Source organism: Pinus tabuliformis, chromosome 9, assembly GCF_031772625.1.
Source record: "Pinus tabuliformis cultivar Carrire ecotype Pingquan chromosome 9, CPIR1, whole genome shotgun sequence".
NCBI lineage: Eukaryota > Viridiplantae > Streptophyta > Pinopsida > Pinales > Pinaceae > Pinus > Pinus tabuliformis.
This window is the reverse complement of record NC_142307.1, coordinates 137,931,318-137,954,908: the sequence shown is the minus strand read 5'-3', so window position 1 is coordinate 137,954,908 and position 23,591 is coordinate 137,931,318. Positions and strand designations below refer to the sequence as shown.

Here is a 23,591-nt window from a genome sequence, read left to right as displayed (position 1 = left end):
TATATAGTTAGTAGCAATACAATAAATTATGAATATTTGAGATATACATATAAAATCAAATTGTAATTTTTGATATGGTAGACAACTCTGAAATAGACAAAAGCTAAAGATTGAACTTTGTCATGAATAAATTAACAATAGGATAATTTTGATAACCAAAAGTACCTAATATTCAACAAAATTAATGTTGCCATTTTTTATAAAGGATTTAAATTATCAATCAAATGTGGTGTGTGATCTCCATAATAATTTTACAAAAACCCTCTCTACTTTCATCAAGAATTTTATTTTGGACATTTCTTATTAGGTTGCCATCTATGACCAACACTTTCCATGATAAAACTCAAAATTTCAAAGTGTAAATGGTCAAAAATTTTAAGATGACTCATCTAGAACACCAAAAAGCTAAAATCATAGTGTTGAGGCTAAATGTTATCCACTTTGAGGGAGAATCCTCCTTTTATAATGAAAACAATGTAAAATAAGGTCAAATACTAATTAATTTGACTTTTTTTTATTTGAGGGAAAAAGTTTCAGTTTGATAAAACTAATTAATGAGGCCTCCCAACTATACCCTTAGCCATGCCATTCAACTACCTAAGAGCTAGAGACTAAGTCGCCCAAGTGTTGTTATTGGTTTTCTAAGCAAAAAAACCCTTAAAATCACTTAAACTACAATAAAGTATAGCTCAATAAGATATATCTCATAAGTTATAATTATTCAAAATTCTAATTTCACTTCTATCATAATAAATAAATCATAATTAATTTCAAGCTCATTCTAGCTGATTTCAAGCTAATTAGAGTAAAAAGCATTTTGAAAAAAAAAACAAACAAACCCGGTGACCCGGTGAATCAAAACATGAAATTTTAACCACATGCACATCAAAATAAATACAATACGATTAAAAGAAAACAGGGAATGACAGTATATCATCGCCGGAATGACAGTATATAATCGGTAGAATGTACTCTCCTTGTACATTACATACATACATCAAGTTTCCAAATTTAAAGTCAAATTAATTCCAACTTCTAACCATCAACCACAACGCAGGTCATCAATTTTCCTGCGGTTTCTGTTGGGGTTTTTGCTGGTGATCAAGAGGCCTTCTGAATAACATAATGTGCGGCTCAGGGCGGTGAATAGCATAGTGCATCCACCCGCGAGACTGCTGAATCCCAATTGCTCGCCATTCATTCTGAATATAATAACAACTGCGTTACTTGTGAACCAACACCATTAAAAACAGAACGAACTAAACTCAACATCTAACAAAAGACGAAATACAAGCAAAGACGACCGGAGGCTTACCTCACTCAGAAGGCGATCCCTCGGAAGTAGCCGCGCAACATCGGGTGGAAGTTTCACATGCCTGAACATAGAGAGTCAAAACATCAGACTCAAAGCTGAGATAGAAAGGGATTTTTATGGAATTTAATCTTCAAACCCTAACCCTAAATTGCAGAGAGAAATTCTAAAGAAAAATTCTTAAAATGGGAACTTTTTTTTTACCTATACTCATAGTTATCGTCGTAGTACTTGTCAGAATAATCAATCTGAGGCATTTTTCCGGCCTGTAAAATCTCGAAGCTTCAGAGTGATATAAAATGGCAGACAACAACCTGCGAAAACAGAATCCCGCTTAAGCGAAAACAGAGAAGGGCGGAACCCTGAAGGATTTGGCAGATTAGATTTCCAGATGCGTAAGGGAAAGTCGTTAAAAATGCCACGAAATGCAGATTCGTTTACAGCTAAATTGAAAAAGAGAAACAATATGTATAATGTTGATGTTCCAGGCAGCTTTTTAATTTCATTTCTTACGCTTAAAGAGGTTGGTCGGCTGCGTTTCCTCCTCTCTCTTTTTTTTTTTTTTTTTCTTAATTAGGAAAGGAATACGACATTTGCGATAATAATTAAATAGAATCACATGGCATTTTCGATGAAATATAACTTTTTATTTTACCCCTTTTAATGCTTATTAAACAAAAAAAAAAAGCATTATTTTAATGATTTATTTTGGAATAGGGTTGCAGGATTTTCTATTATTATTAATATACCTTTAGTGGTAACCTATTTAGATTTAGTTTACAAGTAGTTGTATTTTTTACTTTTTATTTAACCAATAAAATATTATAAATTAGATTAAAATAAAATATATATAAAATATTGGTCTCAAGGGGTAACTCAAGTGGTGATAGAGGTGATGTGAAGTTATACAAACTAATAGGTCCAAGGTTTAATCGATAAGTGACATGGTCTACATAGAGGAGGATGCTATAATATACCTAGTGTAATAGAAAACAATATATATTTCTGAAATGCGTTATGGTTTTTGGCCATGGCCTATTGATAAGTTATGCTATTGGTTCACTGTATTGTAACAAAGTCTATTTATAGGTTAAGAACTCAATCATGAACAAGGGTGGATTGTATAGCAACTCAACTAAGTGGTCCACAAAAGAAAACAATATATATATATATATATTTTTTGTGAAATGAGTTATGGGCATGTCGTATTAATAAGTTATGGTATTGGTCGAGTGTATTGTAACAAAGTCTATGTATAGGTTAAGATCCTAACCATGAACAAGGGTGGATTGTATCGCTAGATGTTAGAGGAACTCATCATGACAATAATAATCTCAAATGAGGATCTTATCCTTAAACATGATGGGCATAACATCACCCCAATCTAGAATATTTTTGGAGTGCATTATTCACTCGAAAGGATCGTATGTGGTAAAGAAATTAAAGAAGAGAATTATAACATCTTTAGTCTACCACACATGGTCTCGTACCTTGCATAATGGAGGTATAAACTCTGTGGAGAACGTATGTGAGAAGATCAATTATCTCAACAAAGGTAAGACGACTAGGTTAGATAAGAAAATGGAAGAAAAAACTTTGTGGAAAGCTAGATGACATAGAGAATAACATCTCAATCCTAATGGATCCCTTGCACTCACATTTTTCTCACTAAGAACATAGAAGGATTTGTTGGACCTTGTGGAATGGAGAAATTTTATACTAAAAATATAGGGAGAAGAATGTCGATTAAAAGGCAGAATGATGTGGATTCAAAGCCGAGATAAAAAGACTAAATTTTTCCATAGGAAACCATGAAGAGAAAGACACTTAATTTTGTATGGTCTGTTGGAGAGGTAAATCCCCTCTACGGATAGAGGCGATCCCTACTAGCCCAATAGGGGTCTAGCAACAATCACACAATGCTACCACGCATGTTCCTAGTTACACTTAAACAAGAAGTAAAGAGCACCTACTTGGATTCCTGCGCTGTCGTTGGACGAAGAGATGTCTCCTTCGCTCCTTCGCTTCGGCTGGTCACAGTCCTCCGCGATCCCCGCGAACGGACACCTGCACACACGAAGAGAAAGCAAACGCAAGCGTGAAATCTAGTAAAAGTAACTATATGTCAGTCAGAAAAGACATAGTTCACATTTATCCATTGCATAAACAAACGAGAATGGAACAATAATAGCAGTCATCTATTATTAATCAGAATAGAGAAGAGTACAACCAAATGTTCTGACGTCGATAAACTTCTCAGGAGGGATCAGTCAGCATGTATCTCAAGCATTCACCTTTGAGGATGGTTCTCCCAAGACAAACAACTCTCTCTCTCTCACACAAATGTCACAAACAAACTTCCCCAAGCAATGAATCACTTCCACTCCTAACACACCAAACCTATAGCAGCAATCTGAGCACTACAAGCTCTGTGCAATCCAAGCTAAGTCTAGCTAGTTCCCACTAGTTTCTAACTAGCTGCTCATGGTAATGGTGGAAGTTTATATAGGAGAAGGAGTCTCCTAAAAAGGTGGAAGGATGAGCTTATCTTCAAGGGGACTAGCTGCAAAGGGTCGAACAGACATGCCATAGAAGGGAGTCGATATTCACAAAGCTAACAACCAAGCCTGGAGAGATCTGGAAGGCTGGTTGTTTGAACAAATTCGCCCAAACTGGATCAGCGCGGATTATATGGAGACTGCCACGCTGTCAGCACATAACAATAACTGAACAAGTCATGTCAGCGCGGAAGAACACGGGAAAGCTGCGCTGTGCGTCATCGCGGAAAAGTGATGTTCTTCCGCGATGGCAGCGCACGAAATACACTGTGAGGCGCTGGTCATCGCGGTTATTTTAGGAACAGACGCGCTGATGCACAAAACTTTGGAAAAATGGGTTTTAAGCCAGTTCAGGGATCAAACACTTAGTGATTGTGACTTCTGGACACAGCAGGGTGACTAACAGGAAGGCAGTGATAAATTACTGTGTAACAGATGCCCCCTAAAGCATGAAGACCGAGAGAGTGGGAGGGGTGAAATGCTTTACAACACACGCCGAACTGGAACACCACCAGGAAGTACCGAAAAATCTCTGACAATCATATACATGCAGTCTAGGCATGGGCGCAGCCATCCAAAAGACATGCGAGACTGGTCTATGGTATGGACGCAGCCACCCAGCTAAAGAGACCATAATAATGACAAGGTATGGTCGCAGCCATCCATGAAGACTCAGGTATGGGCGCAGCCATCCATCAATGAGTCATGTAATGATTATCCACAAAATCGCAACCTGGACCACAGTGAGCAAGGATCCAGGGTCTTGCGCTCCATCTCGACCCGAACAGAGTACAAGTCCACACATGTGAATACAGGGGTTGGAGTCGAACATGCATGAACATCGTCTGATTACCGGCCAATGATGAGAACCGTTAACAGACGCGAGAGGTACCACCAATAATGACAATGGCCCTCAAGGTACTATAGGTACAATCCGTGGCGTGTGAATCAATGAGCTGGTGTCGAACACCCACGGAATCATTCGATCGTAGGTCAATGATGTAAACCTTGCGTCGAACACGAGGAACCTGCCATTGAGGCATGCAGGCTCCAAGGCACCTGGAAGGAGTCTCTAAGTCACTTTCTCGGATAATGAGTTGAAGTCGACGAGAAGTGGCCTTGATCGAAGGTGGGCCATGATGATTCCCACATCATCGACATGAGACAGAGGTATAATAATTTGTGATGAGATAGCGAACGAGGTTGCATTGTGGCAGAGGACAACTTCTCTTGAACATATAACGGCACTGTAACGGATTTGGCAGTACTTGACATCAAATGAGCAGCGGATAGGATGATGACGGCAATGAACAGATGAGAGGTCAAATAGGATATCCCAAACCCATGGGGGCTAGTGAAAACGAGATGAGATGACCCCACCCAGACACGAAACAGCGGAGTGCCATGTTCAAGAGTGACGTACTGCCGAGACGACTGTAATCAAAGTTCCATTTTCCCCACCTTTGCAGGCAGGTACCCCGATTATTTTTGGATGACAAGCTTGACGGGGGTAACATATGCTTGATGTGTGTCATGTTGACAATATCCGATGTCATTGAGTGTTTAACGAGCCTGACAAAGGAAAAACTCGGCTTCTTTTCTTGTTTCGAGAGTCTGAAAAGAATGCGGAAAAGGAGACTCCAGGGGGGTCCTTTTTCGTACAGTTGTGTCTCTCGAGCCCGAAAAAGTATAAAACTGTGCTCGAAAGAACCGCCCGGTCATTACAACCGAGGAGTACTTTTCATGAATAGTGTCTCCGATCGGAAAAAGTAAAAAAGTGGTCGAAGACACGTCGTTTTAGAGCCAATATCGAGTGCGAAACGACAAACACCCGGCGATCTTTTTGTTTTAACGGTCGGAAAAAGAGCTTAAAAACGACCGCCTTTCTTTCCCTTTAACGAGCCGAAAGGGAGCTCGACCATCTTCTCTTGTTTAACGTCGGAAAAGAGCTTAGAGACGACACTTTGGGAATCACATGAATTGTGGACTGTCGTGACCAAGCTGCGATACCTGTACCTGCACAAGGGCACTACCCGTATAAATCCATTCGATATACGTAAAAAACATATTGAAACATGCTTGAAAACAGAACCAAGGCTAGTTTTATGGCTAAAAATGGTAAAAACCCAAAAAATATGGTAATTTAGGAGTTTTTACTATAAATAGGGGGGGGTAATAAGTCATTTTTACCATTTTACTATTTGGAGTGCGAAGAACGTGGAGAAGCCAAAAAGTTGACGGAGCGATTTCCAGCCCATCCGGAGACCATTTCAGATCTGCTTCTTCCAGGTAGGTTCTCATTCCTTTGCCCTGCATTCTGGTTCATTTTAGGAGTTTTTTAATGGTTGAATGGGCCCAATCGGGCATTTTTTATTTGCATGGGTGCGCCCTCGGTCAGCGCGGAAATTGCCCACGGGGTCGCGCTGACCGAAAAATAGCCAATGTAACCAACTTCGGGTCGGCGCGGAAAAGGCGTGTTCTTCCGCGCTGACCTCGCATTTTTTACACAGAGCCGCCATTGTCATCGCGGCTGTCCCTAAAACAGCCGCGATGGCGCGGAAAAGTTTTGTTTTTTAATAAATGAACGTAAATTTCTCCATGAAAACAATTCTGATTGGTTTTTATTGTTCATGCAGGACATCATGGCCTTTCAATGGCAAGAGAGAGTTCACGATGTAGAGGATGTGGCTGCTTGGGGAGACGTGAATTGCTGCAACGCCATGCGGGCGTGCGGATTCATGAAATTCTTCCTTACGCCGCGTCTGAGGGCCCAACATGATCTGCTGGAGCTGCTGATTAGGGCATGGAACCCGGTGGACCAAAAATTCACCATCCGTGGTCACGACATTGAGTTTGACCACATGGATATCTTTTTCTTGACTGGGTTGTCGCGCCGAGGTGCGAGGCCCATCTTGGAGGGGCAGCGACCTAGCGGCGGTACTCTGGATGACCTGATGGCTGAGGTTTGCCCGGGGGCGGTGAAAACGCGGAGTGGGAAGTGCTCGATCCCCACAGTGAGAGACATAGTGCTGCGCACCATCCTGTTCATGGTGACCCGGGCAGCGGGCAGCATGGCGAACCACAAGGCATCCAAGACCCATCTCCTACTAGCCCTCGAGTGCCTCGAGCCTACCGTGTTTGACTGGTGCACTGCAGTGTGCAACAACATGAAGAGGCAATTGAGCAACTGCCGTCGCGGAGAGACGAAGCAGTTCGGGTATGGATCGATCCTGGTCCCGCTCATTCTGGAGCGAGTACCAGCCATGCGACTGCAGTCTATGGCTGTGGATGCCCCCAGAGATCCTCGAGAGACGAGGGCCTCACGATGGGCTCGGATTATGCCACGTGGGGGTGGCGGCCGACCACATAGCTGGGGGGCATTTTTCAGAGACTGGTTGGACCAGCAGGAGATCTTCGTACAGGATTGGCCATATGCGGGGATGGATTTCCGCAATGATCCTGACTTGGTGCTGCCTCTGGGTGAACAGTGGGATGATGCAGGTATGCTACTTTTTGTCTTTTGAGTTTTGTATTGTTTTTTTTAAATTTTTTATGTACATGTCCTAATAAATGTCTTGTCATGCAGATGTGGGGCCTACTAGACCGATTGGCCTGGCTGCCACGGCACGGAGAGAGGGCCCGGGAGCCGGAGCTTTGGCCTTAGCCCCTCCAGGGGCCAACACACCAGAGATTGTGGCTCACAACCTTGAGGGGTTGCTGGAGGGGGTGCCGGACTTCCAGGGGGTCGAGGAGGTTCCTGTGGAGCATCAGATCCACACAGTGGGTGTGGAACCCAGAGTGCACCGCCTTCTGAGGCGGGTGGCACGAGCGGCTGTGTACTACAGAGAGCACCATCCAGCCGATTAGTCACCTAGGTTTTATTTCCACTGTTTATTTTGAGACATTATGACTCAGATGTATTGAGATTTTGGGACATGTACTTCTATTTTTGAGCGCCTCAGTGCGCCACACGATATATATATATATACATACCGATTTTTGGATGAGTCGTTGTTACATGTGATGATGTGTTATCTTGTGTTATGCGTTTGTTCAGTACAATTTGTGATCTTATGTATGAATTTGCATGACACTCGACTCATGGATTTTATATGTTTAATGCAAGCTTAAAGAACACACACGTGCAAACTATGCTTGAAATGATTTATTTACATATGCTTATGGTCTTACTATGCTGTTCTTTCCTTCCTTGTATGATGTTTATCTGTTTCGCAAATGTCTATCTAATACACGATTTGCCAATGCATCAGTCAACGTATTTAATCGTCTCGGAATATGCTGATAAGTAATGTAATCGAAATTCCGTTCTAACAATCTTACACGTAGGTACAACCTTAATATGCGCTGGTCTCTGACGGAATATCGCCTGTTGAGTTGATGGACGACCAGCTGGGAGTCCAGGTTCACCACTAGCTCTCGGATGCCGAGGTCAACTGCTTCGGCAAGTAATTCTATTACAGCACTGTACTCGGCAACGTTGTTAGTGGTACGACCTAGGCATACACCCTGCAGGTTTATCAACTCCCCGTGAGGATCGTAGATCACCCACGCTGCCGAAGACAAATTACAAGTACTACGGCAGGCACCATCAGCGAAACCAACATAAGGAGTACGAGACATCTGCGCAGGAAAGAGAAAGCATAATAAGGGGCAAAAACACGCCTTCACACCAAAGCAAAAGAAACTCATGCAGTAAAAACTCAAAAACACACGTATATACAAAGTGATTGTGAGCAGCTATGCATAGTACTTCTTCAGATACAGCCCATTTCGGGGCTTGTCAAGAGGATTTCCTTCATAATCAATCAACTCATATGCGCCCTTTTGTAAAACACGTTTCACGATGTAGGGACCTAACCACATGGATTCGAGTTTTCCTGCCCCCAGCTTATCCTTAGCTTGATCGTAGAGCAGTACTAAATCTCCCTCAACAAAGGAACGAGGATGAATATTCTGATCGAAGTGAGCTTTGACTCTCTTCTTCTGCGCTTCGATAGCCAGAGAGGCCAAACGACGAGTCTCGTCTAACCGTTCTAGGTAAAGAAGCCGTTCCTCCACCGGAGTGGTGTTGGGAAGCAACTCGACAGCTAATTTTAATGAAGGAATTTCACATTCGACGGGAAGGGTAGCCTCCAGTCCATAGACCAGTTGAAACGGGGTGAAACCGGTGGCATCCTTCACAGAAGTCCGGTAGGCCCACAAGGCTGGGAAAAGCATTAGATGCCAGTTTGATTTGTGTGTATTGACGGTGCGTTGAAGCATGGTGATCAAAACTTTGTTCACGGCTTCAACTTGACCGTTAGATTGAGGATAGTACGGTGACGAACTATCTTGACGCAAGCCTAACTGGCTCGTTAACTCTGTCATCATATGATTTCGGAAGTGCTTTCCATGATCTGTAACAATAGCCTGAGGGACTCCGAAGCGAGTGATGATATGATTGAATAAAAACTGCGCTGCTGTGTGACCGTCTTCGTTTAATGTAGGCATTGCTTCGGCCCACTTGGTGAAATAATCCACGGCAACGATAATGTACCCATGCCCCCCGGCCGAACGAGGGTTACAGGACGTATAATCGATGCCCCATTTGGCAAATGGACCTACGGTTATGACAGGGTGCAGTGGTGCAACAGGTGCACGCATCTTCCGGTGGTAAACCTGGCATTCATGGCATGCGCGTACAGCAAGGATGCAATCCTTGAATATAGAAGGCCAGAAATAACCAGCGCGGAGGATATTTTGAGCGGTAGCGTATCCGGACATATGGCCGCCACAAGCACCGGAGTGGCAGTCATTCATGACTCGCTCAGCTTCCTCGAGAGTTAAGCATCAGTGAAGAATAGAATCGACGCCGAGGCGGTACAGGGTGTCGCCTAAAATGCGATACGGTTGAGCCTGATGACGTATCCGTCGTCGAGCTTCCTTTGATGTATTGGGACGAAACGAAGATGTTTGTAAATATACAATGATGTCCCCGTACCATGGGTTGAGAGTGCTGATGAGAAAGAGCGTTTCATCCGGAATTTGCTCCTCTGAATGAGATGGTGCAGACTGAGATGGTAAGGAACAGAGCAGTTCAGCAAAGACCAGTGATTTCTTAGACTTGGCGGCAGTAAATTCGAAGTCGAACTCTTGGAGGATTACGATCCACTTCGAGTATTTGCCCCCCAGCAACTGACGTGACAAAATATAGGTCATGGGGTTGCAGTCAGAGATCACGGTCGTTGTGCGCAACAGGATGTAATGACGGAAACGTTGGACGGCACAGACAGCGGCCAATGCCAACTTTTCGACATATGCATAGCGAGTCTCCGTATCGAGGAGGTTGCGACTAAGATAGTATACAACGTGCTCCGAGCCATCGTCGTCGTCTTGCACTAAAACCATGCCGATGGTGGTATCGGCAGCGGCCAGATAAAGGGTGTAGTCACGGTGGTAATTTGGAGGTCTTAGGAGCGGAGCTGAGACCAGAAGGTCTTTAAGACGCTCAAAAGATTGCTGAGCGATAGCGTCCCAATGAAAGGGCGTGTCTCGCTTTAGTAATCGCGTGAAACCCTTGGCCACCTCGGCATAATTTGGGATGAATCGTCTGAGAAAATTGGCTTTTCCCTGCAAGCTTTGTAATTGCTGTAGAGTGGCAGGGGGAGGAAGATTCACAATGGCCTCGACTTTAAGGGGATCCAAGCGGATGCCCTCTCGGGAGACGATAAACCCGAGTAGTCGGCCAGATTCCACGCAGAAGACACACTTATGTGGATTGAGTCGAATACGGTAGTGTCGACAGCGAAGGAAGATTTCGCGTAAATGAGATGGATGGTCTTGACGTTTAGCTGAATGAGCGGGTAGGTCATCCAGGTAAGGTTGTACGATGTGTCGGATATCATGAAAAGCATACGACATCGCACGTTGGAAAGTGGCGCCGGCATTTTTGAGACCGAAAGGTAGCTTCTTGTAAGCGAAGGTGCCCCAAGGACAAATGAAAGCAGTCTTGTGCTGGTCTGCGGGGGCTATGTTGATCTGGTTGTAACCAGAGAAGCCGTCCATGAACGAATAAATTTCGCTTCCTGCGCAATCATCGATAAGCTGATCAATAAAAGGCGTAGGAAAGTTATCTTTTGGACAGGCGCGATTGATATCGCGATAGTCAACACAAACCCGAATAGTGCCCTGTTTTTTATTGACAGGAACTATATTAGATACCCATTCCGTGAGGGGAATGGCATAAATGAAACCAGCTCGAAAAAGCTTTTCAACTTCGGCCTTGATGGCTGCAGCCTTTCGAGGGTGCACTGGGCGTAAACGCTGACGAACAGGCTTAGCCCCAGGATAGGTAGGGATTTCGTGCTCCACGATACTGGGGTCAATGCCGGGCATTTCTTCGTAAGACCATGCGAAAACATCACGAAATTCACGAAATAGATCTTTGTAGATTTGAATTTCCTCAGGAGTACATGTGACTCCAATATGAATATTTTCGACAACCCCTGTTTTGACAGAGATGTCGATAGCCAAAGTCTGCGTAATGTTACCCATGTTCCCTTCCGAAGACACTTGATATAACTGGATAGGTGTTTGGAGAGGGATATGTGGGAGACATGAAGCAAACTTTCCGAGACACGTGGCCATTTCCGAATGAGGAGGGAGGAACGAAGAGCGATGGTGGTGATCTGACCAAGGGAGCTCTTCGGGAGACATAGTCTCGATAATAGCCTCGTCGGATGGGAATGATTCCTTCAGGGGGTCCGAAGTGGCCTTCTCTCCCAACCAAGGGAAGGTTTCAGGTGAATCGGGAACGCTGCCTGGAATAGCAGGTTCGGAGGTTGAAGCCGATGCAGCAACTATTTCGATGTAGTTGAGCTCGGCTGGGCTCAACGGCATCATCTCGCCCCAGGAGTCTTCTTGATTCATGGGAGGGAGAACCCATGGATCAGAATGCGTTGTGATCATGTTAACGGAGGCGAGATTCGGAGGTGGGAGGGGAAAGACTCCCATCAAGGAGGGATCTTTAAATAATCCGGCACCCACACTCTCGAGCGATTTGAAGGTATGCTCCACGAATGGTACATTCCCTTCAGAAGAGGAAGCAAAAAAGGACAGCTGGTCCACCGTGACGATTTTTCCTTGATGGGGAAAACGAATGACACGGAATAAGGAGGAAGCCACGGCTTGCATGGCATAAGTCCAGCTTCGTCCTAGAAGGAGGTTGTAAGTGAGATTAGCGTCAACGACTTCAACCTCGACTTCTACAGTTTTCCCTTCTAAAGAGATAGGTAAACGCGGGAGGATACCAAGTGGACGAGATTCTCTTCCATCGAACGCCTCTAGGGTGGTGGGAGACTGGCTCAGAGCAGGCGAACCAATAGCCTTCCAACAAGCAACCGACATGATGCAGGTTGAGGCTCCTTCATCAATGACAGTACGGTGAATCGTCTTGCCTTTGATGAGAACTTGTATAAGGAAGGCCACCTGATGAGGCAATCTCTGCGTGAAACCTTCGAGGTCAAAAGAAATTAGATCCGAATCTGCCGGGTAGATGCCACCAATTGCTGATAGCAGGGACTTCCTCTGGGAGGGGCAGCTCTGGAGGACTTCTAAAGTGGACATAGCAGGCGGAGCCTGAGCTAAGTCCTCGACAATGCTATAATGCTGAGCGGCACGAGCATTGGGGTTATAAGATGACTTCCTGAGTACACCTTTGGGAGTGGGTCGGGGAATCGTCTCGGTGCTGGGCCGTTCAATGTGAAGAGGGCCAGAACTAGACGCGGGAGCGCTGGAGGGGACCTCCGGCTCCTTCCCAGCTGAAGATGGATAATCTTTCGTTCGGGTCGTAATATGGACGGGGATGGTTCCCGCCATGAATACTTGAGAACCGAACGAGGAAGAGGATTGAGAAGGGTCTGCCACCTGATGCGTCTGCTGGGATGGGAAAGGCTCTTTAAGCATGGCGGGGGACCCTGAAGCACCTTTTAAAAGCCGACTAACCTCGGACCGCCTGGGGAAGTCCTTGGTGTAGTGATCCTCCTCACAAATGAGGCAGGGATACTTAGGCTTCCGCTTGGCTCCTTCCTCGGCGGGAGGTTTAGGAGGATTCTGCTTAGGTTGTCCGGATTTGTCTTTGGCCTTTCCTTTCTTTTTGCCTTTCGAGGATTTGTCTGCCGCGGTGGACTGAACGGCATTTACCTCGGAGGTATTCCCAGGAATAGATGGGCTCTGAGAAGCATTCTCGTTAGAGGCGTTTTGTTTCTGCTTCCCAGAGTTTGCGGTTGATTTCTTACTTGATGAATTCACGGAGCCAATAACTCCATCAACAGACGGTTTCGGTGGAGCTTTGGTTTGTCCGTGCCTCGGGGCATCTGGCAAATAGTCATACAAAGTACCTGACTGAGAATATACTAAGTCGAGGTATTGAGCTCGCGCAATCGCTTGCTCTTCAGTTACACACGCCCCCATTGCAATATCTTTGGCAATTTTAGGGACAAAGGACGTGGTAAACCAGTCGGTCAGGAGTTGATCGGGAATCCAAAATTTAATCAAACGACGGCGCCTTCTCCATTCATGTATATGATCAGAGATGTGCGTTGCCGTATCCTGTTTCAGAGACGTGAGCAAATGGGTCCCAGTCTCGTACCGAATGGGTAACTGAAAATGAGTAAGAAAGGCCATAGCCAACGAGTTAAAGTCTGAAAACATACCGCGATTAAGTTCGATGTACCATTTTGCGGCTGAACCAGTGAGGGTCCTCTGGAAGAGGCGCAGTCGGATAGAATCATCAAGCCATGAGTTAGATGAACACCAAAGGTGATATGTCATTACGTGGGCTTGAGGATCCTCTCCGGCTTTGCCGTCGAATTTGGGACAGTCACCTGGTATTTTGGTCGGAACCGGTGGCCAATATGAGTTATGCAAAATAGGATCGTTTGTTAACTTGGACACATCGGGTAGTTCCAACGTAGCCAAAAATGGTAGCTGCGGGTTGAAGGACATCTGTGGCTGAGGGTTCGAGGCGGTATTAGGGTTCCACCCAGATTGGGGTTGCCCCCACGAACTTTGTCCAGACGGACCTGGCCCGAAAGGACCGGCCGCATAGGAATTTTGTCCCGATGGACCTGGTCCGAAAGGACCTGGCACATAGGGAGTTTGTCCGTAGGAGTTTTGTCCGTGTGCGGACGACTGTCCCTGTGTTTGCCCCCCAGCTCCCCATGAATTAGCAGCTTGCCCGCCAGGTTGACCATATTGATAATTTTGATAGGGAGTGACCTGTGGTTGCTGATAATTTTGGTAAGGAGCATACTGATTTTGCCCCTGGGGTTGCTGGTAGCCATGTGACTGCTGGGTCGCATACGGAGCCTGGTAGGCAGGCTGCGTTTGATATGGAGGTTGATAACCTGTTTGAGTCTGAGGCCCAGAGTACTGTCCTTGAACCGGTTGAGGTTGGACCACACGTCCCGAAGGTTGACTAGGTCGGATTCGAGATGGACCTGGTTGGCCAGCAGGATAGCCTTGCTGAACGCCAGGTTGTCCATGTGCCACCAAGGGTTGTCTTCGCGGAGCGGGCGGTCGATTGGTTGGATAGCTGGTTGACACCGAGGCTGGCCAGCTTGTCCAGGTTGACGGTGAGGGTAGACCCCGGGTTGATTTGGCTGTATAGACGGTTGGCCCGTTTGTCCCCCACCGTAACCGGGTTGGGAAGAGGGTTGGGCTTGCTGTACGGCAGGCTGCCCTCTTTGGTATATAGGATGGGCAGAGGGTTGCCCCCCTTGCCCAGAAGGATTTGCGATTCGAGGGGTAGGTGGGCCCTGTTGAACATAGGGTTGTCCACCCTGGCCATAGGGATACCCTTGCTGGACGGCTGGTTGATTTGAAGGATTGTAAACTGAGCCAGTTTGTCCAGAGGGGTACCCTGGCTGGAAACCAAGCTGGTCTTGAAAAGACGGTTGCTCTGGCTGCCCAGTAGGTTGATTCTGATATGGGTATGGCGGACCTCCCATGTCCATAGGTTGTTCCTGGTAAGGTTGACCTTGTGGATGCCCAGATTGTCCTGGGTCAGGCAGGCCATACAATGGTTGCCCTTGAGGGGCTGCACGTAGAATGATGGGTCCTGATTGGGTGGTCCTATGGGCTGCCGAGGAGGGTCTCGGTTTCCAAAGTACTTAGTAGTGTGGTCATACATGACATTCAAAGATTCCTCGTTCTCTTCGAAAGGGCGACAAGGGAGACCTGAGATTTCCTCAAGGAACTCACCATTTGCATCGAAGAAGAAAACAGGACCATTGTAATCTGGGTCCGTTATAGGTTCCCCATAAGCATCATACGGTCCTGATCCTGGAATGCCTCCAACAAAAGAACCAGCTTGAGGAACTTCAGACGAGGGAATCGGTACAGCACTGACGACCGGAGTCGAACGTGCTACACAAACAGTAGGTTGAGCGGGAACTGAGGTGACGGGCAGGTTGAGTTCTGACGTGAGGGGTGGGAAAAGAGGTTGTGAAACAAAAGGGCCGATCGAGGCAGCGAGAGTAGGATCCCATATAGTGGTAGAAGTTGTTCTAGCATCATACCTATCCCTTAGCGATTGATATCGTGGAGGGAGGGGAGATGAAGACGGGATCGGGGTCTCAATGTCTGTGACCGCGGGTGTCTCGATGTCTGTGACTGCGGGTGTCTCACCCGTGCTGGAAGCTGCCCCCTCCATCGGAGATGACATACCTAAAGGGGTACGGGGGGTTTGGGGGGTATCCCAATCTTCTTCCCAGACGGGATTCCAATCCTCCAAGTAATCTGGGTTGCCTGGGGACCGTGCGTTAATAGGCTGGATACTCGGAACAATGGGAAGAGTACCGCCTTCAACTGGTACCTCGAGAGCAACAGAGGATTGAGAACCTTGGTCACTTATAGCGGAAGTTGATGGGTCAGCCAGGATGACCAGACCCCTTAGAACTCTTAAAGGAAACTATCGATAAAAGCCTACTCAAAACTATCGCACACAAGACCTAGAAAAGGTGATGTTATCGTGGCCAAATTAATTTTAAGACGCAAGGACCAAACTTGACCTTTTCATATTTCAGGAGTCGAGAAAAGGACAAAGATGACTCCAGTCTCCTTCGGATGTTTAATGAGCACGAAGTGACAAGACGCTCACAGGCACCTTTTCGTTTAGGGAGTCCGAAAAGGATCAAAAGCGACTGCTCTGGAACTCTAGGTAGAGGGTGTGCCAAACTCTTCGCAAAACCACAGAATACTTTTTTAGGGTACGGGTGGTCAATCTTCGTGAATGCTGTGTTCACTGCATTGCGAATTGTAGGGCGGCCGACTCGGCTTCCTATGGATAAAGGATAAAAGCCTAGTGGGGTCTCCCTATATACTCGACGGTACGTGGGAGCGCAGTCCGTATTAGACCACTATCGAGTCACAGAAGGAGGAATCACCCAACCTAATGTGAAACAATAGTGACTATGTTTTAAGACGCCGGAACACATCTCTAACCTAGACCTCTAAATATTTGCGTTTAGTTCCAATGCGTTTTTAGATTCATTTGGTTCATTTTATAGTTGATCTTGAGATTAAGTTTCGATTTCAAGCTCTATCGTATGTTCGCTCACAATTACTTAGATGCAATCTATATGCAAAAGAATTTTGTTTCGTTCGATGAATTCTAGCTACGAGAGAGCAAAGAATTTTTTAAACAAAACGAATACAAACAAACAAGCAGCTAAATGCAACTAAAGCGAGGAAAGGAAACTTTCTTTTGAAAATGCAAATCAATGAAATGTTCTTTTCCTTTTCGAATTTTAAAGCAAGCTACTAATTCGTTTTCTTTTCAGTGACATAAAACACCTAAAGGAATTTGGAGGAACTTGAACACCAAGTAAACTACTTAATGAGAGCACACAAAGTTCCCGAAAACACTCAACCAAAGTCTCGAAATCAAAAGGAAACAAGGCAATGCACGAGCTATGTGATCTAAGCTCTGCAAAACAAGCAAGGATCGCAAGCAAGGAGGAAGCGAAAAAGACCACTTGGAAGCACAATCCCATACACTCTGACAATCACTGAAAAAATGCGAAAACGAGTCTAGAACGAGCTGGTCAATCAAGCAAACAGGGATCCTCACGGGAGGCTTGACACACACACGGCCACTAGATGTCCTAGGGTTCAGAGTGCGTAATCAATAGAGAAAAGCAAACATCCGACGGAGGGGAGGCCTTCAGCAACTTTGCGACGTCAGCGCGGAAAGTCAGGGAAAAAGCGCGCTGCCCTAGGAAAAACGAGGTCAGCGCGGATATAAGGCACACAGACGCGACGACCAAAATCACAAAGAAGAGTGGGCGCGATGTCAGCGCGGAAGAACACGAATAAAGCGCGCTGCCCTTGAAAACGAGGTCAGCGCGGCTGTTAGACGTACAGGCGCGATGAAGAGAAAACCAAAAAACAGAGTCGCGATGTCAGCGCGACTGTTCCGAAATAAAACGCGCTGGGAGTAAAAAACAAGGAAAGCCAAAATAAAAACTTCCCAAACCAAAGGCAGGAGCTTTTTAATAATAAAGACGCTTTCCAGAAACACCCAGAAAGTTCATAAGCAATAAAGACAATCCCAAAAACCCAAAAAGAGATCAATCAAAGCCAAACACAAAAGTGGACTCAAGAGACAAAAAGGCTGATCCCCAGCGGAGTCGCCAAATTGTTGGAGAGGTAAATCCCCTCTACGGATAGAGGCGATCCCTACTAGCCCAATAGGGGTCTAGCAACAATCACACAATGCTGCCACGCATGTTCCTAGTTACACTTAAACAAGAAGTAAAGAGCACCTACTTGGATTCCTGCGCTGTCGTTGGACGAAGAGATGTCTCCTTCGCTCCTTCGCTTCGGCTGGTCACAGTCCTCCGCGATCCCCGCGAACGGACACCTGCACACACGAAGAGAAAGCAAACGCAAGCGTGAAATCTAGTAAAAGTAACTATATGTCAGTCAGAAAAGACATAATTCACATTTATCCATTGCATAAACAAACGAGAATGGAACAATAATAGCAGTCATCTATTATTAATCAGAATAGAGAAGAGTACAACCAAATGTTCTGACGTCGATAAACTTCTCAGGAGGGATCAGTCAGCATGTATCTCAAGCATTCACCTTTGAGGATGGTTCTCCCAAGACAAACAACTCTCTCTCTCTCACACAAATGTCACAAACAAACTTCCCCAAGCAATGAATCACTTCCACTCCTAACACACCAAACCTATAGCAGCAATCTGAGCACTACAAGCTCTGTGCAATCCAAGTTAAGTCTAGCTAGTTCCCACTAGTTTCTAACTAGCTGCTCATGGTAATGGTGGAAGTTTATATAGGAGAAGGAGTCTTCTAAAAAGGTGGAAGGATGAGCTTATCTTCAAGGGGAGTAGTTGCAAAGGGTCGAACAGACATGCCATAGAAGGGAGTCGATATTCACAAAGCTAACAACCAAGCCTGGAGAGATCTGGAAGGCTGGTTGTTTGAACAAATTCGCCCAAACTGGATCAGCGCGGATTATATGGAGACTGCCGCGCTGTCAGCACATAACAATAACTGAACAAGTCATGTCAGCGCGGAAGAACACGGGAAAGCTGCGCTGTGCGTCATCGCGGAAAAGTGATGTTCTTCCGCGATGGCAGCGCACGAAATACACTGTGAGGCGCTGGTCATCGCGGTTATTTTAGGAACAGACACGCTGATGCACAAAACTTTGGAAAAATGGGTTTTAAGCCAGTTCAGGGATCAAACACTTAGTGATTGTGACTTCTGGACACAGCAGGGTGACTGACAGGAAGGCAGTGATAAATTACTGTGTAACATGGTCTATTAAGGATGGGGACATAAAATTCATTGCAACTAAGAAGGGCATTTAAAGGGAGCTAGTCACATATGTTAGCTCTCAACATAGGGAGTGAGGTACCACCAACATTGATGACCGAATGGACAACATGATGGGCCCAAACCTATTAGACATGGCAAAAGAATCAAGTGGGGAATGTTGAAATAAGGAATTAATAAGAGGGGCACGCAAATCAATAATTAGTGAGATTTTATAACTTTAAGCTCAATTCCCTACGCCCTTTCACTGTTGTCAATTACTTACGTGAGAGTTCTTAAGACACTCAACCTTCCACACTATAATTCGTCCCTCCACAGAAATTGGAAATTAGACCTTGAGAGTGGAAAACCATTGTCCTTAAAGAATAGGTCTATAATCAACCATCTAATCACGACTAGAAGCTTTCAAAATGCGTGGCATAAACCCTTCCAAAATAAGCCAAAAAACATTCCAAAATAATTAAAAATTCTTTCAAAAATGTGCCAAAAATCATTCGTGAGAAAGTCTCTCTAAATTAGCTAATCTTCACTTTTGGTACATCATGTGTGAACCTTAGAACTCCCTTTATCGAGAGTTAGTGGTTTCACCATTCTATCTTGTGAAAACATGGTCTCGTAGCTTGCATAATCCACGTATAGAATCTATGGAGAATCTATGTCGGAAGATCAATTATCTCCAAAAATGTATGAGGACGAGCTTAGATAAGAAAATGAAAGAAAAACCTTTGTGGAAAGCAAGATGACATAGAGAATAACATCTCAATCCTAATGGATCCACTGCACTCACATTTTTTCTCAGTAAAAAGAAGGAAGGATTTGTTCGACCTTGTGGAAGGGAGAAATTATAAGCTAAAAATACAAGAAGAAGAGGGTCGATTAAAAGGCAGAATTATGTGGATTCAAAGCGGATATAAAGGAACTAAATTTTTCCATAGGAAACAATTAAGAGAAAGACTCTTAGTTTGATGTGGTCTATTAAGGATGGGGACACAAAGTTCGTTATAGCTAAGAAGGGAATTCAAAGGGAGGTAGTCAGATACGTTAGCTCTCAATATAGTGAATCAGGTAACACCAACATTGATTACCAAATGGACAAAATGATGGGTCCAAACCTATTAGACATGCGAAAAGAATCATGTTGAGAATGTCAAAATAAGGAATTAGTAAGAGAGTCACATGAATCAATGATTAGTGGGATTTTATAACATTAGCCTCAATTATTTACTACCTTTCACTCTTGTCAATTACTTGCGTCGGAGTTATTAAAACACTCATCCCTCCACCGTCTAATTTGTCACTCCACAGAAATTGGAAATTCAGCCTTGAGAGAGGAAAAAACTTGGCCCTCAAGAATAGGTCTATAATCAACCATCTAACCAAGACTAGAAAAATTCAAAAGGTGTGCCATAAATCCTTACAAAATAAATGAGAAAAACCTTTCCAAAATAATTCAAAATTCCTTCGAAAATGTGCCAAAAATCATTCCTAAGAAAGTCTCTACAAATGAGCTAATCTGCACTTTTGGTACATCATGTATGAACCTGAGATCTCCCTTTTCTTCCCTTTTTTTGATAGATTCAAATTTTCTCAAATAAGTGACTCTAAATGCTCCTTCTAACACCTATTACTAACGCATTTTCAGTGTAGATACTACACACTTGTCCACATCCTAGGCTGGCTTTTCCAGTCGCTAGAATTTCTTTTGGAATTGGAAGAATTTATAAGGAATATTTGATAAACCATTTATCCTCAACCATCAATCATGAGAAAGAGTGTGATATAGCTTTCAAAAGGAATTGGGATAATATTTACGATCATGGGATCAGGGTATATTATTGGTATGGTCATGCATGATGTTATGTTTTCATAATGCTACATATCCATATATGCTTATGTTTACAGATGTACATGCTAATGTGGGTTGATCTTGCAAATGAGATGAGCTTCCCTTGAAAAAAAATAAGGTAAGGATTTTATTTTGGTATCTACTTGATTTTTCTAACATCGTATATATGTAAGAAGAAGAGAATCAAGGATGATGAGAAAAATGGTAGACTATAGCTCACGTGATTCTCCTTAGAGATTAGCTCAACATCAAGGAGATGAGCATTGTCTTGTTATGGAGGATACATTGAGGATATTGAGGGCTGAAATTAGAAGTTGCAAGGCAGATAATGAAAGGTTGGTTGAGGCTCAGGAAGTACTTGCAAGGGCTGAGGAAAATTAGATAGAGATTAATGCATTTATCCTTCAGATCTTGTTAAACAACCAGCTCACAAAATAGAAGAAAGAGATAGATCAACGACTTCAAAAGTAGCCTCTTCAAGGTGGAAACCTCCTTTACATTCTACAAATGAACAATTCTTGGAGAATTCAAATGAAAAGACGAGCTTTCTATATATATGATTTTAATGGGTCATAATATAAGGAGAGCCTACATAACAATAATAATGTAAGGGCTCAAAAATAACAATAGTGGGCTACTCTGGGGCACAATAATAACAATATGGGGACAACATGGGAACAAAAATAACAATAAGGGGTTACAATGACAAAAATAATAAGGGAATACACTAGTATTATAGGGACCTAACATGCCCCTTTCCTTCAAAAAAGTGTTGTCCTCAACACTTGAGTAGTTCCATATGCTTTTGTATAAAATTCTCATCCTACCACGTGGAATATTCAATGGGTAAATTCTTCCACTTGATGAGATACTCTGAAATTGATCGATTTTCTAGCTGTCAAGTTCGTATTTCTGTTACAACTTTAGGTTACAATATAAATTTTCTTCCTCATCAAGTTCTCACAATATTGTTTGAACTGGTAGCTTTTCACCTATCACCTTCTTTAAGCGTGAAACATGGAAAAAAGGATGCACTTGGGAAGATGCACAAAGTTCCAATTTGTATGCCATAGTAGTAATATTTTGCAATAGCTTATATGGACCATAATCTTCTGGTGATAATTTATTATCCTTCTTAGCTTGCTTGAGGGAAATTTATTGTTATGGTTGTAGTCGAAGAAATAACTAGACACCTAAATCAAAAGTTATTTCACTGCGATGGTTATGTGGTTCTTGGTTCATTCTATTTTGTGCCAAAGTGAGCTGATCCTTTAAGAGTTGGAGAAATTTTTGTTGATGCTTTATAGATCATTTGATCAAATAGATCATCAATGCGAGGGAAAGGATATTGATTTCTAATAGTTACTCGATTCAATTGCACGTATTCAACACAGAGACAAAGGGATCCATCCTTCTTCTTTACAAATATCACCGGATCTTCCCAAGGTGAATCACTAGGTCTAATCATAACCCTATCAAATAACTCTTGAAGTTTCACTTGCAACTCATGAAGTTCAGCAATAGACATTCGGTAGGGAGCTTTGGATATAGGTTTGGTACTAGGATTTAGCTCTATGGAGAAGTCAATCTCCCGATTTGGAGGCAAACCGAGCAGCTCCTCTGGAATGACATCAGAGAATTTTGAAAGGAAAGGATATTGTTCAAAGGATGAAAAATTTCCTCATTTAAAGTCATTACAACATACATTTGGCATTGTTTCCTAAGGCGTCTGTTCATCTACAAGAATGAGAAAAGTCTTAAAGAAATAGGTCTCTTTTACCCATGTATAACCATAGATTGACCCTCATCACTTAAAACCTGAAGTTTTTTGCTTTGAAAACTAGGCACAACCTAGTGGGCTTCAATCCAGTCCATCACAGTTATCACATAATAGTGACCAAGTTGCGTCACATAAAGATTCACATTTTTGACACACAATTCCAAGTCTAAAGGGCACTCTTGAACTAAGCATTCAACCTTTTGAGATTTCCCTGAGGCCATCTAAACCTGATTAAAATCAAATTTCTCCATCGCCACCAATTTACATTTCAATAAAGCATTAGGAGAAATAAAAATTCCAGTTGTGCTAGGATCAATCAAAATAGTAACAACCAGCTTACCTAATGCTTCAAGCACTATTTTCCGAGTCTCTTCCACTCTTGGCCTCCTCCTCCCTAAGTGAGAATACATGAGACTCATATATAGGAGCAGCCAATTCTTGTCATAAAGGAGGAGTAATATGAATGCATTGGATTCCATTTAGAGGAGTGTAACTTATGCCATTAAGGAGAGTTATGCCTTAAAGAGGGTGTAAGAGGAATATTTTATGACATATTTTTAATGAGTGAAAAGGAACATGTCATTCTTCTATGAGTGCATAAAATAGAGTATAATGAATTATTTAAAAGAGAGAGAGAGACTTACATAGAGCCATGAGAGTCATGAAGGACATATGTGAATTAATTGAGGAGATAAAATTGACTTGTAATGCCTTTTTAATAATAAGATAATAATAATATTAATAATACTGAGGATTCAATCAAGATTGAACTATTAGGATTGACTAATGATAACTTATTTCATTTTTCTTCAACTCCACTTGATTACCAATTTATGTAAAGTGATTTAGTATTTTTGGAAAGTCGTGCTTGAGATGTTGGACATGACTTTCTATTTTTAGAAATTCATTCCAAAATTCTATGAATGAAATTTTATCTAACGAAATTCATCCATGAGTGGTATTTTCATTCTGGAGAATAGGGATTCACACCCCTATTTGATATGTCTCCTTGCCTTAGTAGATTGAGGACTTCACACCCTGATCTACTCCAAAGATCTAAGATTCCACATCTTGATCTTTTTAAATATTTAGGACTCTGTGCCCTAAATATACAAGACCCAACATCTTTATCTTTATTTGATTTAGGACTTCGAGCCCTAATTTCCATGCCCTTTTATATATTGTTCTTTGAAACTTTGTGTTCCTCCTTATGGTACTCATTTTGAG

At 43.5% G+C, this 23,591-nt stretch overlaps 1 protein-coding gene across 1 annotated transcript; it reads right to left on the bottom strand.

Moving 5' to 3' along the window:
* Positions 1–1,061: 1,061 nt before the first annotated feature.
* Positions 1,062–1,569, bottom strand: LOC149147478 (cyclin-dependent kinases regulatory subunit 2-like). Its single transcript, XM_089437788.1, has 3 exons — positions 1,517–1,569; positions 1,316–1,376; positions 1,062–1,202 (listed from the first exon to the last, which is right to left on the bottom strand). Exons 1-3 carry the CDS (start codon positions 1,567–1,569, stop codon positions 1,062–1,064), a joined length of 255 nt encoding a protein of 84 aa, XP_089293914.1.
* Positions 1,570–23,591: the final 22,022 nt, after the last annotated feature.